The sequence below is a fragment of the Crotalus tigris genome, unplaced genomic scaffold (genome assembly GCF_016545835.1).
Source record: "Crotalus tigris isolate CLP2741 ecotype Arizona unplaced genomic scaffold, ASM1654583v1 scf7180000017588.1960692, whole genome shotgun sequence".
Taxonomy (NCBI): domain Eukaryota; kingdom Metazoa; phylum Chordata; class Lepidosauria; order Squamata; family Viperidae; genus Crotalus; species Crotalus tigris.
In genome coordinates, this window is record NW_024096494.1 from 484,402 (window position 1) to 502,370 (window position 17,969).

Below are 17,969 nucleotides of genomic sequence, written 5' to 3' on the forward strand. Positions count from 1 at the left end.
TGCTGCATGAAAGTAGAGGGTATTTTACTATCTGTATGTCTGAATTTCATAGTTTTCCCACCTCTTTAACTAAGAAGACTTTTTGGCACTCTATAACAGGGCCGTGGCTTATTTAAGGCCACGCAAGTGGTGGGCCTGTGCGCATACACACATGGGTGAAGCTCAACTTGGGCAAGTCAAACTGTGCTTGCATGCATGCTCCCCCACCATTTGCATGGCCTGGTTCTCCTCTCCCCTCCCCCCACTGGGCCACCAAGCTGCAAAAATTGGGGACTGCTGTTCTTTAAGATAGGTAGCTTTTTTAAAAAAATAAAGAGTATTTTTCACACTTGGGAAGTTAACTTGATCTTTAGGGACTGAATCTGTACTTATTTTCTATTATATAATATTGACACTGCTATGTACAGCTGTCTGACATATTTTAAATTCAAAATATGCTGTTTCAACCTAACAAGTATTCCAATACTGTGCAATCTTAGTAGAAGTATTTCAAACTCAAATATAGGATTGGATGTGTCAAAGTGCTTCTGATAAATTTGGGAGAAGGTATGTCAAGCTTGAAATATTTTGCACATCTGTGCTATCTTTTTTTGGCTGGATTAAAATAGTAATATATTCATTTCTATTAGCTTTTCATTTACTGATTTTGCAAATAGCTGTATTTTAACAAAATAATGGTGACTGTTAAGACAGACTGCACATGACATGAATGACTTTAATAAAATGCAAACCTGCGTTTAAAAGCATACAAATTACAGTTTAGGGTGGAAGGGCAAAATTGCCAGAAGAGTAAAAAACAAGAATGTAGATATGGACTTGATTGATGGATTCTGTTCACTTACTAACAAGTTCTCTGGATGAACTGCTCATCTAAAGCACCCATAAGCTGCGAACTATAAAAATAAGTAGCATAATACAAAAAAATATTAAAATCTTAATTGGCCCATTATTCAAACATCTTAACATTTTGAAATCATGGAATGTCCTACTCAGTAAAAACATAGCATTATGGGAGGCTGTCTTGAGAGAATATTCTGTAAGTGTTGGATATTCCACACCTCTGGAATACATATGTCACAGGGTTTTTTTCAATGTAGATTCATTTTCTACATGGAGAAGGAAATGCAGACAATTTGATACTAAATAGATTTTGTTGATTGCCCATTATTACTGTTATCATGAGACTACAATAGTTTTTCTTACTGGTCAAGAGTGTGTTCTAAACAGGGGTGTTTTCTAATAGTCACTTTTCAGAATGAGATGGGTGTTCTATAAAATTTAATAAATATAAAATTAGGCAACATCCAGTTCCAGCATTCTGTTTCTTCTCCCCATTCCCGAACACAAAAGATCATGCACAATGCTTAGGCAGTCCTCAACTTACAGCCACAATTGGTTCTGGAATTTCTGTCATAAGTCGTCATATTCATAGGTCATCCCATGACCAGACTTGATTTTATGGCCATTTTTGCCATAGTGGAAGTTGAGTCACACAATTGTAAACACAAATCTAGATCAACCAATGGCATTTTTGTGCCAGTTAGGTTGCATTGCATTGCATTGCCTTGCATTCTTGCATGCTTCCCACTTCCACTCAAGACACACGAGCAACTCTATATCTATGGTCATGTTCTACACTACAGTTACATTAGTTTTGACAAAAATGCTCAACTGATAGAAAATGTATGTGTTGCCATTCTAGAATTTTTATTATATTCTTCATATCTTTGCTTTGCAAAAATAATTTGAGAGATTTTATTTGTCTCAATCATCTCATTTTATTTAGTCTTTGACTTATAAACATATTTGGGACTGGAACCTCCATATTGCTAAGCAATATGGTTGTTAAGTTATCATGTGACCATGCCCAATTTTATGACCTTTTTGCCACAGTTGTTAAGTGTATTTCGCTTCTCCAATTGACTTTGCCTGTTGGAAGCTGGTTGGGAAGGAACCCTAACCTGTTATATTTTGCTATTAAATTGTTAATTTCTGAATAAAGCTTATTGCCTTTTGTGATACTGGTTTATACACTTTCTTTTTAATTCTGGGTGGCATCCCACCTTATTCTTACTGTTGTTTATTTTGTATAATTTTCTTGGAAAATAATTTTCAAAGTTTGAATTAATTGCTGCCTTGCTGCTCCTTTTTACAATATGAATCCTGCAACAAAAAGACATGCATTTTATTCAGATAAATATACATCCCACTCTAGGGCAGAATGTTTATATCTTAAACTACAGGTAGCCCTTGAGTTACAACAGCAACTGAGACTGGAATTTCTATCACTAAGTGGTTGTAAACTGTGACATCATGTACACTCATTACTTAGCAATGGCAATTCCAGCAGTTCCAGGCAGGAACTGTAGAGCACAGGCAATTCTACAGGCAGGAGAATCCTGTCGGCATGCACTGTTAAGTGCAGGCAAGTGAAAAAGCAGTGGGAGAGGAAGCAGCTTCCAACTTCCTGCTGGCTTCCCAATTGACTTTGCTTGTGGAAAGCCAGCAAGAATCATTGGAAATCATGTTCACTGATTACAGTATGTATTTATTCAATTTTCAGCCACAAGCTGCAGTAGTCCATTGATTTAGGTGGCTGTAAAATGTCGTTAGAAAAATCCATGATACACTAATTATCAATACTAGAGCCTATAATGACTAAAATGTTGAGTCCAGCACTCCAGAATATTAGGATTATTATTCAGGAATGTTTGCAATTTGTTTTCATCAGGCAAGATGGAATTCCATTAAAACTACATAATAATCTTTCTGGTTCAGCCATATTTACAAATTTATGTCTTTCAGATATTTCATGCATGGTGTTTGCAAGGAAGGGGACAACTGTCGTTATTCCCATGACCTCTTCACTACTCACTCTGGCATGGTGTGTAGGTATTTTCAGCGAGGATGCTGTGCTTATGGAGATCGTTGCAGGTATAGAAATGCAGCTGTATGTTCTGTGTTTTAACAAGGAGCAATTTCCTGATATTTATGGCTATTCATCCCCAGTGGCTTTTAAAAGAAAGGAACAGGTTTTAGTTCAATGAATGTGATAAAATATGGGTAAGCCTGATCATGGAAGTTGCACATTACCCATCTCAGGTGTTATCACCAATGCTGATGTAGTAGCAGATTACTCAGTATAGTGGGAGCAGCAGTACTACTGTACTAATAAGCAAAGAATGGGATTGTGATTTGTAGTGCTATCATCAAATGCTTTCCCATCACTGAGAATCTTATGTAGTGTGTTATACAGATACATTTTGTATTCTACAGAAGCTTATGCAGATACTGAGAAAAAGGACTGTTAAGTAGAATATTAATTATAAACTGAACTTGGAAATATAATGTCAAAGTGAGACTACTGTGTTTATAATTGCCTTCTAATTGCCATTTTCTGTACAGTGCAAAACTTTTATAGAAGTTATTTAGGAAGCAAGATCACAACAAAATTAATATTTTATCCCTATGCCCTATTTCAGGCTAGCTTTGTCTAACCTGATACCTTCCATCTGGGATGCCTCTCTAAAGTCACTCTAATCCCCATCATCCACAAATGTAAACAATGCTGCGTGGTGCCAGATATGTGGAGATCAACAGGAGAGAGAAAATTGACTCTCTCTCAAAAGTTCACATGTCTAATTCAACAACCATATTAAAATCCCATAAAACATTGAAATTGTTTTTGTTTTCAAATAATCGATTGGTGAATAGTCTACATGTAGAGTAATAAAGTATATATTCTTTAATGCAAATGCAGCCATTGCAAAGGGGCTCAGGAAGAATGATATACAGTACTCTTATATACATGCAGTTTAATTTCTTCCTCCTGTTTTTATCTTGTGATGTAAAAAAATATATCACAACACAATGCAGAAATGTACTTAAGATGAAATAATTGGAGCAGAGAAGAAAGAGAATTCCTAGGGTAGAATCCAGTACAGTAATGAGTGGAAGTCCACAAATATGATGGGAATGCAGATTCGTTTTCTCTCACTGACCTTCAAAATCTGCTTTAGAGACCTTTTAGAACAGATTTTGATTTCCCAATAATTGCTTTCTCTTACTGATCAAAAAAGTTGATAAGTGGATTGTATCTTCACATATTTTTCTTTCAAGGACAGTTATATCTGATGGCTCTTCCAGCAGTACAGAGCGCTAGAGAAAATATTTATCTCAGTGAAGCTTAACAAGTCTCTTCAGAACACATTGTCCAATAACTATTTAAGACCACTTCAAGTATTTTAATGGTCTCTTTAAGTATTTTAATGGTCTCCCCCTTCTATATAATGCATTTCTGATTCTTTGAAGCAATTTCTTTTAGCTGGAATTCACATAGCATTATTTTTGCAATTTCTGTCTTTGCTCCTTATCAGATATGAACATACCAAGCCATTGAAAAGAGAAGAAACGACTACTGTGAGTCCAGTTACAAAAACCTATCCTTCGGCCTCAACGGATGTGATCCCATCTCCTGGAACACTTAAAGTGAGCAGCAATGAGACTGAAGACAAAGAGCTGGCAGCTGCAGGAGCTGGGGCTGAAGATTGGGTGAATGCTGTGGAGTTTATTCCTGGGCAGCCGTATTTTGGTCGTGGTAAGTTGATTCATTGTAATAGAAATAAATGTTCATTGCCAATCATGGCTTCTTTTTATGTGTCTCCCTGGACTTAGTAAGAGCTGTATTCATTTGAACATTCATTTGTTCTGCTTTGTGTTATAAGCTGCCTTATAATAAATCACACACTGATTTATGGGGTTCCTTCCCAATATTGCCACTGAGGGCAGTGCCTCCCTATGGTCCATTTAGTTGAGCACAATTGGCCAGCCATCTGTTGTGTTCTGAAGGTGCCAAACATTCTAGGGAGGCCTTTAAATTGCATATTCATTAAAGGAAGGTCCACTGAACTCAGTCACATAAAAAAACATACCTAATATAATAACAAATGAGTGTGGGCAGCAAGAGGAAGTTATATATGGAAAATAGTGCTGCAGTCTCCAGATTTTATCAGCTAGGAGACAGTTGCCTTTCTGTATCATTTGCCTTTTTATAGTTTAGAGTTAAACAGAGAATACAAATTTGTCCAAGAATTTATCCCTCTTTCTATTAGGAATATTTTCCTTATCCAAGTGATAGGTGTTCTTTTTCTAACTGAAGTTGGTACTTGTTATATGTGAAGTAAAAAACATTGTAGTCTCTGAGGATCACAGGGATTGGAACCATAATGCCTTTTTATCTTTAGAACCTCAGCAAACCGCCATTTCTTCTCTTCTGAGGATTAAGTGTAATCTGATACCAGCAATATCTGATAGAATGTATAGATCAAATGCAGAATTATTCATTTGTACTTCAAACTTAAAATATCAGTTCTGATGATTAGGCTTCCTTGATTCTTCCTTATGCCCAATTTTGTAATGCTTTGCTTAATTAAAAATCTAGCAAACACACAAGCTTGCACTTTGTATTATTCCAAATATTTTAGTTGGTTCTAATAATTTATCATCATTCAGGTGTAACTTTTGGATTTTTGGCCACATATATAGCAAAAGCAATAGCACTTAGACTTTACAGCCCTCTTTAAGTGGTTTACAGAGTCAGCATATTGCCCTCAACAATCTGGGTCCTCATTTTACCGACCTCAGAAGGATGAAAGGCTGAGCTGGTGAAAATCCAACTGCCAAACTGCTAGCAGTCAGCAGAATTAGCCTGCAATATTGCATTCTAACCACTGCACCACCATGGTCTTAAACCTAGCTGTGATTGTTTTTCACATTATTTTAAACTTTCAGTACAGGTGGTCCTTGGTTTATAACTGTTAGCTTAATGATGGCTTGAATTCAATGACTGCTTCTGAAAACATCAGTTATAACCCAGATTTGAAGTTACAACGGTCGATTAATCCCTGCAATCACGTGATTGCAATTTGGGCACTTGGAATTGGTACATTTAAAACCAGTTGCAACAGCCCATGCTCATGTGATCATAATTTGTGAGGTTTTTTGCCAGTTTCCGACAAAAAAAATCTGGGTAAATATACCATTGGTTGAGATGGATTTGTACTTATTGTATGTCCATGTGACTTGACTTATACCAGTAGTAAAAATGATCATCAAATTGGGTCTGACAATTTGAAATTCCAATCCCAATTATCTTGGAAGGTTGAGGACTATGTGTTTTACATTTATGTTGTTCAGGTGATTATGGTATTACAGAGATTCTAATAAGAGCACATGGCCTAAATTGTTCAGCTTGCTTCTTATGACTAAGCTTTTTTTTTGGCGTGCAGATCTTGTTGAATGGCCTTTGTTCAAGTAATTTCTTTAGTCCAGTCAAGCTGTTGATTAATAACTCTCTTTATTGCCCTGTATATAACTTCCGGTTGTCAGCACTTCTCTAATAATATGTTTACTTCTCTAATGACATGTTTAGGGAGGAACACAGCCATAATTTGTTACATATTACTACTCAAGTCCTGGACACAACCTAATAACACAAACATGCATGTTGTGAACTAAATCATTCCTATAGTTTTATACTTGCTACACTTGCTATTAAAACTGCTATGATGGAACCCAATTTACCCAGGAGATTTCTTAACATTCTCCTGAATATGAGAAATGATTCAGAAAAATCAGCAATGCGAAGCAGCTGCCATTATTTCAGGTGTCCTGCCACATGAGCAGGGTTCACTATTAAGCTGATATGTGTTAACTAGGGAAAAGACAACTGAAATGCTTCCTTCTCTGGCTTTCCACTGCCAGATACCAAAATCCAAACATCATGCACTGTTTATAATCATTGAAACTAGTAATAATTGTCAATACGTATCTCCCCCGAGATTGTCCTTCATCTAGTAGTTGGCTAAATATTTTAAAGGTGATTCTACAGTCAGTCTGTATGAATGCAAAATCTGCACATTAGCATATCTCCATGTTTTTCACATGCAGTACAGTATGTATCTTCTTAAATGTTTCACTTGGAATGGACCGCTGAACTAAATAAGTATGTTTTCATGTCCTTTATGTTTTTGAAATACATTAAAAAGATGTTTCATGTTGTTTCAAATAACGCTTAAAATGGCATATTTTTGTGTGGAAAACAAGAAAGTGTGATAGAGGACTAACCTGTAGCTATTTTCCTTAAAATAATTTGTATGATTACGTTTTTTAAAAAAAGGCTACTCAGGCTCTACCATTCAAGAATCAAATACTCTGTGTCTTCATTCTGATTGCTCCAGCTGCTCCTTCCTGCACTGAAACTCCCCTGCAGGGAATGGTAATTGAAGAGGAATATGAAAAACAGCAAACCAGCTTAGAGATGAAGAAACAACTATGTCCCTATGCTGCAGTAGGAGAATGCCGTTATGGAGAAAACTGCGTATATATTCATGGGGATATTTGCGACATGTGCGGCTTGCAAGTCCTCCATCCTGCTGATGCTGCACAGAGATCATTACACATAAAGGTAAGTGGGGAAAATAAGTGAAATATACCTAATTGGCTAACAAAAACCATAGAAACATTTTAATTATTGCAAAAGGTTTCTCAGGTCCAGAAAAGTGCAGAAAAATGATGAGGGAGGATGGAGGCTAAAACGTATTAAGAACGGTTAAAGGAATTGCGTACATCTAGTCTAATGAAAAGAAGGACATATGGGAACATGATAGCACTGTTGCAATATTTGAGAAGCTTCTACAAAAATAAGGGGGGGGTCAAACTATTTTCCAAAGCACCAAAAGAACAAGAAACAATGGATGGAAAATAACCAAGGAGAAAAGCAACCTAGAACTAAGGAGAAATTTCCTAACAGTGAGAGCTATCAACTAATGGAATAGCTTACCTTTAGAAGTGGTGGGTGCTCCATCACCTGAAGGCTTTCAAAAAGAGATTGGACAACCATTTGTCTGAAATGGTACAGAGTCTCCTGCTCGAGCAGGGAGTTGGACTAGAAGACCTCCAAAGTCCATTCCAACTCTATTATTCTATGTTTTATTCTATGTTCTAAATCTTTCTTATCATAGGTCCAAGCAAGTGACTGATGGCCTGGGTATGCTGCTATGCAGAGTTTGGGCAGAATGCTTTAGTGTTAACTGGGGCCAGCACAAAGAAAACTAAAGGAGGGTGATACTGCTCTGTGCCTTGAAAAGGTGTCCCTTCCCCAATCCAATCTAATCCAATATGCTGGAATGTGAATTGGGCCTAATCTGACATTGGGTTGTTCTACAGCAAGTAGTTTTATAGTAAGAGGGCTATTGCAAAGTAAGTCAACTCCAAGTCTCTATCCCCTCCCTTCCCCTAGAGCAGCTCCTCTTAGTTGGACCAAATAGATAGGGAAATTCTACCTGCAGAAAACAGTTCCAAAGATAATAAAGAGACTAAGACATAATAACTAGCACTCTGGAATCGGATTTGAAAACCTACTGGCACCTAGTACTGTCTCCCTGAAGGATAGGGATCATTCGACTAAACTTGCTAATGCAGGTTAGCAAATGGACAGCCAGTGGCAGTTTATGGATCTTACTCAACAAGAACCCCATGTAAAGCAAACTGTTCTGTTATCAGTGCATTCTGATTTAGGTAATATCATACCTGGAAGGTCAGACAAAGCTGATCAAAGGCTCTTCTGGTCATAACAATAGCAATAGCATTTAGACTTATATACCACTTCATAGTGCTTTACAGCTTTTTCTAAGTGGTTTACAGAATCAGCAGATTGCCCCCAACAATCTAGGTCCTTATTTTACTGACTTTGGAAGGATGATAGGCTGAGTCAACCTTGAGCCGGTCAGGATCGAACTCCTGACAATCAGCAGAATTAGCTTGCAATACTGCGTTCTAACCACTGCACCACCACTGCTCATAGCAGCCACCTGCTGCAATAGTAGAAGTGTTTGGTTCAAGAACACTCCCAGATTGTGTGCCTGCTCTTTTGGGGAACACATCCTGTCAAGAACAATATCCATGGATCCCAAATGTTTCTGTACTTACAGTATCTCTGTCTCCCAGGATTCAGTCCTAGTCTGTTCATAAACTGGGGTAAGTTTGAGTACCATTAGTATATTGACGATATGGAACCACAAACCAATGGATTGTGTTTCCCAATAACTTTAGATAAATATTAAGAAAGATGGGGGAGAAGGACAGCCCTAGGGTGTCCTGCAATGAAATGCCAAAGACTTGATCTGTCTTTTTTGGGAAAGGAGAATTGCTGCCAAACTATGCTCCTAGTTGCCAATCCTCAGAGAAGATCCAGAAGGATGCTATGGTCAATGACATTAAATGCCACTAAGAGGTCCAACAGGACCAAGAGAAAAGCACCCTTTAGATCTGTTGCAGAGCAGTTAAAGTTGCTTCTGTGCTGCATGCAGGCCTGAATCCAACTGAAAGGTTTCCAGATAAACTATTTGATCCAGAATATCCAAGCAGCAAGATGGTTTCTGCATTTGATAATTCTTGTTTTCCTAATTGTTCCTTTGAGGAGGTGAGATAAACTACTTGGTGGTATTTTGCTTTCTAAGATAGATTCTTAGAAAATAGAATATTTTTATAACCTGCCATCTGTATGGAAGTAAGTCCCACTGCTTTGTTGATTTTTTTTCTTTGCAGTAGAAAAAGTCATGTTTCTACTGAAAAATAAGCAACTTATAGTAAAACTGTATTTTATTTCAGTATTTTAGCTCTTTCTTCAGGAGAACTAAAAAAAAATCTAAAAACCTAAAAAAAATCCAAAGATAAGGTGCTTTGGATTCTCACTCTTTCCATGCCTAGGGCACTTTATAATCTGAAATACCTAAGGAAAAATGACTTTTGAAGTTGCTTAGTGACAGAGAAGAGCATTGTAGACGTTCTAGACCTCTCAAATGCTTTCATGATGATTTTTCTCCAAATTTGACTTTATGACAGATAGTGTCAGTTTCTTCTCCTTTCCTTCACAGTCTTGCATCGAAGCTCATGAGAAGGACATGGAGCTCTCCTTTGCAGTTCAGCGTAGTAAAGACATGGTGTGTGGAATCTGCATGGAGGTGGTATATGAAAAAGCCAATCCCAGCGAGCGTCGATTTGGGATTCTATCCAACTGCAATCATACTTACTGTCTCAAGTGCATTCGCAAGTGGAGGAGTGCTAAACAATTTGAGAGCAAGATCATAAAGTGAGGCACTTCCCCATGTCCGTTGTGCTTTGTTTCTTGGGGAGAATTAGTATTTTGTGTGAACTGGCAACTTCGTCCCTCTTTCATCCCAAGACTGCATTTAATACATAAGTAATGTTATCACTCAGCATTGAGGGTTTTTTGGATCACTTTTCTGACCTCAGTACTCTTGACTGGTCAGCAAGGTCCACTGAGTTTGAATGTTAAGTCATACTTTTTTGTTGTTGTTAAATGGAAGCAACCTGCTGTTCTGTTGGTTGCTGTACAAAATCACTTGGGTTCAAATGGTGCAAGAGACAGAAACTCCAAACATGTGTTTCTTAAGTCTTTTCTCTTAAGTCTTTTCTCGTTCAATACTGAGCCAGTGGCCCATTCCTTTTTAAAATTTGCTTGGAAAAACAAAACAAAACCAATATGGACATCCAAGAAAACTAAGTTACAAAAATAAATTTATTTATATCTAAAGAAAAATGAGTCTGTGTGTGAAATGTTTTTCCCCTTCATGTTCTTTGAAAACCTCAATAAATGCCTTGGGTGGGGGGTTTGGGGTGGGGGGAGTTTTAAATTGTTTAAGAAATGCAATAGACTGGACAGACATATGATAGACTGCTTGTAAAGGTGGTTGTATGTCTGTACTGGGAATGGCGCCCCTGTCATGTAGAATTTTGCAGTGCAGTCTGTTCGTTTCCCAGGTCCTGCCCAGAATGTCGGATCACATCTAACTTTGTCATTCCAAGTGAGTACTGGGTGGAGGAGAAGGAAGAGAAGCAGAAACTCATTCAGAAATACAAGGAGGCAATGAGGTATGAGCATTGCAGCCTCGAACCGAATTTGACTGCAGAGGTTAAGCACGTACATGGAGAAAAGTGTTATCTGAAGTCCTCTCATGCCTCCTTCCCACCCCACCCTATGAGATGCATCTTTAACCATGAGCAGATGCATGCTGCGTACACAAGTAACCTTTGTGCCAAATAGCCTCATGTGCTGTTCCCTTGTCCACTTGGTTACAATTTAGTCATAAATAATAGCACATTTTATTCTGGAGTGTTTCCTCTGCATGCACCTATCCATGCGCACACCTTTTCAGTATGCACATCCACATAATCCACTGTGTTAGGTATGTTAATTAATTTAACATGGTTTCCACAACAAGCAATCTTTCTTTTTAAAGAAAAAGTCACCTGGCTTATAAAGCAAATACAGTACTGAAATCTGATTGGCTATGCTGTGAGTAAGGGTTGCGATATTTTCCTTTCCAGCAACAAGCCATGCAGGTATTTTGATGAAGGCCGTGGGAGCTGCCCATTTGGAGGGAACTGTTTTTACAAACACGCATATCCTGATGGCCGCCGAGAGGAGCCCCAAAGGCAGAAAGTGGGAACTTCAAGTAGATACAGAGTAAGTCCCACTGCTTTGTTGATTTTTTTTCTTTGCAATAGAAAAGTAAGTTTTGAATTAGGCTTTTGAAGATAGCTGAATAAAAATTATTTGGAACTACAGGATGGGGAGGGGGCATCAAAATAATAACTTTGTGAAGCAAAAACTTCATAACCTCTTGTGATTTTTTTTCCTGCACCCTTTTTTGACAGTTTTTAATCATAATCAGCCTAAAGTCCAGGATCATATAATGGGCATGTTTATATGTAACATGGCCAAATCAGAGCAGTGCCAATACCATATTTTTATATTGAATGAATGGCTGACTTGAAAGGCTGACTTGAAAGAATAGTTGATGATTATTGTGAAATATGCATTGATCTACATAAATGTTAGTTTAGTGCTACATAAAATAATGTATCTAGTCCCCTTTAATTATAAAATGGTGGATAATGATGTAGCTTTAATATTTTTTTTTTATTTTAAGAAGGATCTTCCCTTGAATGCAATTGTATCAAGATTAGCAAAAGAGTCTTCCCACCAACTCTAAATTAATAAGAAAGTAAGAAGACCTGACTGTAGACCACCCACAAGACTGCAACCTATTAGGTCTGCATTGTGGTCAGCTAAGGACTTGATTATCCCCTTCCATCATCTCTTGTTTGGTGTTTCTTGAAACGGTTGAAAACGGATCCAAAGGTACCTCCCGTTAGGTAGATGGCAATTTGCAGGCTTGTTATAGTGTTACTGTGTTTGTCTGTTTTCAGACTTCACCTCTGAGACAGAGGTACACCTTGCATGCAAGTATGCAAAAATCTCTGCCCAACCAATAAAAAAAGTTGTAAAAAATGTCAGGATCATGGTTATATTTTTGTGATCCTAATTTCTTGCATGGGTACCTGCAGAGTTTTTTTCTTTGACTTTCAGACACTGATAGCATTAGCAAGGCAATCTTGATACCCAACCTTGGCAACTTTAAGACTTGTGGACTTCAACTCCCAGACTTTGAAGTCCACAAATTGAAGTCCACAAGTCTTAAAGTTGCCAAGGTTGAGGACCCCTGCCCTAAATAATCCCCCTCAGTCGAAAGATACCAAGCTTTCCCAATTTTATTCAGTATTTGAGGAACAAGGAGTATTGGAGCACTAGCTGTAGGAATCATCTACACCAGAGAACTGGGTTTGTTTGGGGAATGGCGGCTCGTGTGAGGCCAGTAATTCTGCTCTACTTGTAGGCTCAGCGAAGAAACCGGTTCTGGGAATTCATTGAAGAGAGGGAGAGCAGCGATCCCTTTGAGAATGATGAGGATGAGGTGGTGACCTTTGAGCTGGGTGAAATGCTTCTCATGTTGCTGGCGGCAGGAGGCGATGATGACCTAACAGACTCCGAGGATGAATGGGACTTGTTTCATGATGAGCTGGAAGACTATTATGACTTGGACCTATAGCACATCTTTGTGGTGTCTGGACTGTCTGCTCCATTTTTTTCCCCCTCCCGGGCAGCAGCTCTTTTTCCTGTGGTGTTGTGGCAGTGCCTGTGTTTTTCTCCTAGGCAGGCCTATCAATTCCAGGCGCTGCTGTTGTAATACCTTCCCCCCCCCCCAAGCCCTCAAAATCTGTCTCTTTTCCCCTCCCTCCATCCTGTCCTCCTTTCCAAGCCCTAGGAGTGTGTTTCTTTTTCTGTTAAACAAATGACATGAAATAAACCTTTAAAACGTTAGGTTTTTTTTTTTTTTTGTAAAAATGAATTTAACTGTCAGACAGTTAGATTAGACTTGTTGCTTTATATCTGTGTTACTGACAGGATTCACCCAGTTCCAGGGTTCAAATGTTTACAGGACTTCCACACTCATCTTTCAAGAGCCCAGATACAAACTTGAGAACACTGGCTGTACGGCGGGGGGGGGGGGGGGATGGGCAGAGGTTGGCCAACTGCCTTGTTCCACAATAAGAAACTCTGAAAACCAATTTTCCTACTTCAGATTTCAGGCCAGCACCTATTTTCTTGGCTGGCTTTAGCTCCATTCCAACCCCCCCCCCCACCTTATGTACATGTGTTCATTTGTGGTTTTGGTCTCTTGTTTACTTGCACATTTACTATTTACTACTGTGTAACCAGAACCAGGTGCGAATGTTCCGGTTTTTACTGTTTGGCATGAAAGGCAAATGTGTTTGTGTGTGAAAGGAGAACTTTCTATGTATGTATATACAAATAAAATACAGAGTTGTATCCCAAGGGCTGGGCAACTTGGTATATGTGTGTATTAAACCCTTTTCCTCTATTCTCTCATCCCCTTCTTTACACAAACCTTTTGGTGCATGATATCTTAACATTCAACTGGATTTTGAAATGAATGTTGTGGTCTCAGCAAATTCTGTGGAAATGGTCTTTAAAACAACTAATAGAGTAGACACTTCCTTATTGACACCAGCACTCCATTCTCTTCCTAGTCATCCTTTTACTCCTATTGGGTGTATCTGAGTCACACAGGTGTAGGAATATTGTTAGCCAGAATTTGGACCAAATTATCCACTTATTGGGGTTTTTGTGTTCTCTTCATCTTTACAAAGTTGTAGAACAGTGTGATAATTAATCAGAGTTAAAACAATGAAATTCCTGTCTCTCTTAGAAGGATCCTTGTTGCTTGGCAGAGTACCTGAGTGGGCTTAATAGCTATACAACATGCATGCTGCTACTTTATTCATAGAAAAAGCAGTCAGGCACCAGTTCTCCTAGGAAGAACTCCTGATGTCATCAAAATCTTTCTCCCTCTTTTCCTCTCCTCTCTTGAAAGGAATTTTAACTTTCATTACATTTAATGCTGCTGGGTTGTCCTTGAATTGTTCTGCTTATGTCCTTTTAGATTGCATTTCCTTTCATTTTTAAATGGAATCAAAATATGTTGCTGAAGACTGTGTTACTTTGCAGCTGCCTTTTGTAAGAAGCACTTTTCCCAAATAAAAAAGCAAAAAAAAAAGTATGATCTCTGTATTCTTGAGATTTCATTGAGATGGGGGAAAATCCATTCAGGAAGAGAAAATGTATTTTCTGAATTTTGCAGCAACGTGGATATCAGCCTCAATTTCTATTTAAACACTATAATAAATATAGTGATATAAGGTAGTCCACCATATAAATCTCCCTGGATTAGTAGATTAGTACTATTAATTTTTCCTATGGATCTTCCAAGTTGTCACTGAGACTTAAGCCTTATTAGCTCTGAAAGAATCAGATGCTTTGTTTAATGGGTGTATTTGTGCTCAGTGTAAGATTTGATCCTAGTAAACTATTACTGGGTCAATTAAATTGACCCAGTAATAATTAATGTGTTCCAAACCTGATTTCTTCTACCCTCTTACCATGCTTCTGTACCATGTTAATGTAAATAGCCATTAAAGACATTACTTCCTCATTCACCTTTCATTATTTTAGGGCCAGAACTTTCTTCTATCTAGTTTATTCCCATAACAATACATACTTCATCAATGATGGAAAAGTCCCTTATTTATTAGAATCTTCATTTTACCTTAAAATCATGTAAAAAGGAAAGGCTTTTAAATATATATCAGTAATAGTTATAGTTATTCAATGCTAGTTAGAGAACCAACCTTTCTCTTTAAAACAGGGCAATTCAGCAACAAACTTGGGCATGGATAATAGGAAATAAAACGTCAATAAATACATACTAAATTTTCTTATATTATAAAAATGTAAATCTGAGTATAATGAAAAGAAATTTGACTTTAAACCAAAGATTAAAGCATCAAAACTGTACAGAGGCAGGCCTTCCCCGAACCCATACCTTCCAGATGTGTTGGGACTACAGAATGCGTAGCATATCTGGAGAGCTGATTTAGTGATTATTTCATTTCTTCCCTTAATGCTTTTTTATCAAGTTGGCAAGCACAAAAAGCACTTAATCAAAATAGAGAACTCACAGTCTCTCTCTACTTTAAGAAATAAATTTAGAATTATTTCTTAAGAAATGCCTTGTTTGGGAATGCAAGTAAAAGGAATCACAAAGACCCCAAACAAGAGAACTCAGTTCTTTGATTATTAATACCATGGCCAGTGAGATCAGTCTTCCCATAATCAAGTAGTAAAAAATTTACCACTAAGCTATTGCAAAGCTGTACATTGACAAATGCCTTCCAGTAATTTTGAAATGTTGCTATATTGACTTACTGAAAACATACTAATAAATTATGATTAAATATTAAAAGCTACTGCTATTATTTAAAAAAGCTACTGTACAGTATACAGTTTATCATATTTATGGTAACTGAAAAATGCACTATGTTAATGCTTGTAGTTTCAGTATATTTCTGTATTCTAAGCCTTGTTTTGTGGAACCATCTCTAAGTAGTTGTTACACATGCTGGAAAACAATGACATAATTGAAATCAACATTTCATTTCACTACAGAATATTCTCCATGAAATCTTTTAGGTATACCACTTGACCACCACAGTCATTCATTGGTAATCTGTGGATTGCACAAGGTCAATCAGTTAAGGAAGCCAAAACACACACTAAACAAGATTGCCCTGTTAAACATCTATTTAAACAGACATTGTTATAGTAATCTGAGACAGGAAACTGACTAGACAGAGGCATTTCTTAGATAGGTAGCAAAGCCCTGCAGAACTTGTTTTGTACTTGTTTAGACTGCTATTTAAAAAAAAAAAAGATTCAGTATTTACCCACAATAATTTGATTCAATTGCTACCAACAATTCTATTATTCCTGAACTAAACACAATATATACAGTACAAGAAACCCACCATTTTTTTCATAGCCACCAATGAAAGCAGCCAGAGACTGATAGAAGCAAATGGCTTATCAGAAGTATTCACAGACAATCTTCTCTGTATCAGCTCATGTCTGCCAAAAAAGTCCTTCATCCAGTGCTACTTGGTGCCCATACAGCTTGTTGCTGACCAATGGAAACAAGAAATCTTCTATTTCCAAAGAACGACATACAGCAACAATGGCATGGCATCAGGATGATACAGTGAGACTACACGGAAATTCTTGTAATGGAAGAGAGCATTGGAATATGTAGCCTTTGATCAACATGAACAGTTGGATGTCTCAGTCTGTGAAACCAACACTGGCCTAGAGTCCAGATGAATGTTGTGTGAAGATCCATTCTCCCCATGAAGTTGTAAGGTATTCCTAGCCATCAGTTCCTTAGCCATCAAGATAAAAACCTCATCAATATTTTGGGCCTCCTTAGCTGATGTCTCCAATACAGCCAGAAGACCATGTTTCTCTGCCAATGTGCAAGCATCTTCAAACAGGACTTGCCGTTTCTCTGATTCATCTGATTTGTTCCCTTTAAATTGGATTAAAACCATTTTTAGATTTCCAGTGGATAGATGGGGCAAATAAATGGATCAAGGGAAAAACTATGAAGCAAACCAAGAAGCATAGCATTCTTAGGCCATCTCCTTGCTCCTCCTTCCACAATGGTCCTCGCTCCCACTTTCCTGTTGCTCAGCACCCTGATCCTCAGAGCATTACTCTGAGGATCATAGGCAGCACACACTTTGATGATATGTCATAAAATTATTTCATGAATGATACAAATGTCATAAGCAGTTGTGTGTGCAACTGATGCAAATTTACACAGTATGCATCATTGTAGCATGACACACAGTGTCATTTGAAGTAGAGGTCCCCAACCGGGCCATGACATAGCAGTAACTGGGCCACGAACACAAGTGAAGCGCCATCCGCGGGATGCAGGCAGCACACAAAACCACACCCCCTCTGGTCCACAGAAAAATCTTTCTCCACACAACTGGTCCCTGGTGCCCAAAAGGTTGGGGGCCTTTGGTTTAAAGCTCCCAGTCCCACAGGTATCTATGTTGAGGATTCTCAAATGACACACTCTGAACAGCCATGGCAACAGCTTGCCGTATGCTGAGGACCACTTCTATGGCCACCCACTTCTATGGGTGGCCATAGAAGACAATACGATACAGGCATGGCAGTCCTTGACTTGTGACCACAATTAAGTCCACAATTTCTGTTGCTAAACAAGGCATTTGGTAAGTGAAGTTTGCCCCATTCTGTCACACTTCTTGCCACAGTTGTTAAGTGAATCACTGCAGTCATTAACTTAGTAACATAGTTGTTAACTGAATCTGGCTTCCCCATTGACTTTGCTTGTCAAAGGTCGCAAAAGGTGATCACGTGACCCTGGGACACTGCAATCGTGATAAATATGAGTCAGTTGCAAAGCGTCTGAATTTTAATCACGTGACCATGGGGATGCTGCAATGGTAGGGAGTGTTAAAAACAGCCATAAGTCAGACTTCCGGTACGGAGCGACAGCGATGGCGGCTATCTTTTAGCCGTCCAGCTGGGAAAGTGTCAGAGCCGCGGAGCACAGTGTGCATCAGCTGGTCCGCGGCTCGGAACTCCCTTCCCGGGC

At 38.3% G+C, this 17,969-nt stretch overlaps 2 protein-coding genes across 7 annotated transcripts in view; one reads left to right on the forward strand and one right to left on the reverse strand.

Annotated features, from left to right (window-relative positions):
* Nucleotides 1-13,289, forward strand: part of MKRN1 (makorin ring finger protein 1) — a 25,624-nt gene extending 12,335 nt beyond the window's left edge. Inside the window, exons 2-8 of one of the 4 annotated variants that reach the window (XM_039362060.1) lie at nucleotides 2,806-2,934; nucleotides 4,377-4,597; nucleotides 7,239-7,465; nucleotides 9,936-10,150; nucleotides 10,843-10,886; nucleotides 11,410-11,548; nucleotides 12,762-13,289. In XM_039362060.1, coding sequence (XP_039217994.1) covers nucleotides 2,806-2,934; nucleotides 4,377-4,597; nucleotides 7,239-7,465; nucleotides 9,936-10,150; nucleotides 10,843-10,886; nucleotides 11,410-11,548; nucleotides 12,762-12,846 — 1,060 coding nt within the window. In that variant the 3' untranslated portion in view covers nucleotides 12,847-13,289. Of the gene's footprint in view, nucleotides 1-2,794; nucleotides 2,935-4,376; nucleotides 4,598-7,238; nucleotides 7,466-9,935; nucleotides 10,622-10,842; nucleotides 10,954-11,409; nucleotides 11,549-12,761 lie in introns of those variants that run through there. The other 3 variants (XM_039362041.1, XM_039362051.1, XM_039362070.1) reach the window with 3 other exon arrangements.
* The window catches only part of RAB19 (RAB19, member RAS oncogene family), a 16,975-nt gene continuing 12,254 nt past the window's right edge, over nucleotides 13,249-17,969 (reverse strand). For all 3 annotated transcript variants that reach the window (XM_039362092.1, XM_039362101.1, XM_039362083.1), the window contains exon 4: nucleotides 13,249-16,865. In XM_039362092.1, coding sequence (XP_039218026.1) covers nucleotides 16,600-16,865 — 266 coding nt within the window. In that variant the 3' untranslated portion in view covers nucleotides 13,249-16,599. The remainder of the gene's footprint in view (nucleotides 16,866-17,969) is intronic.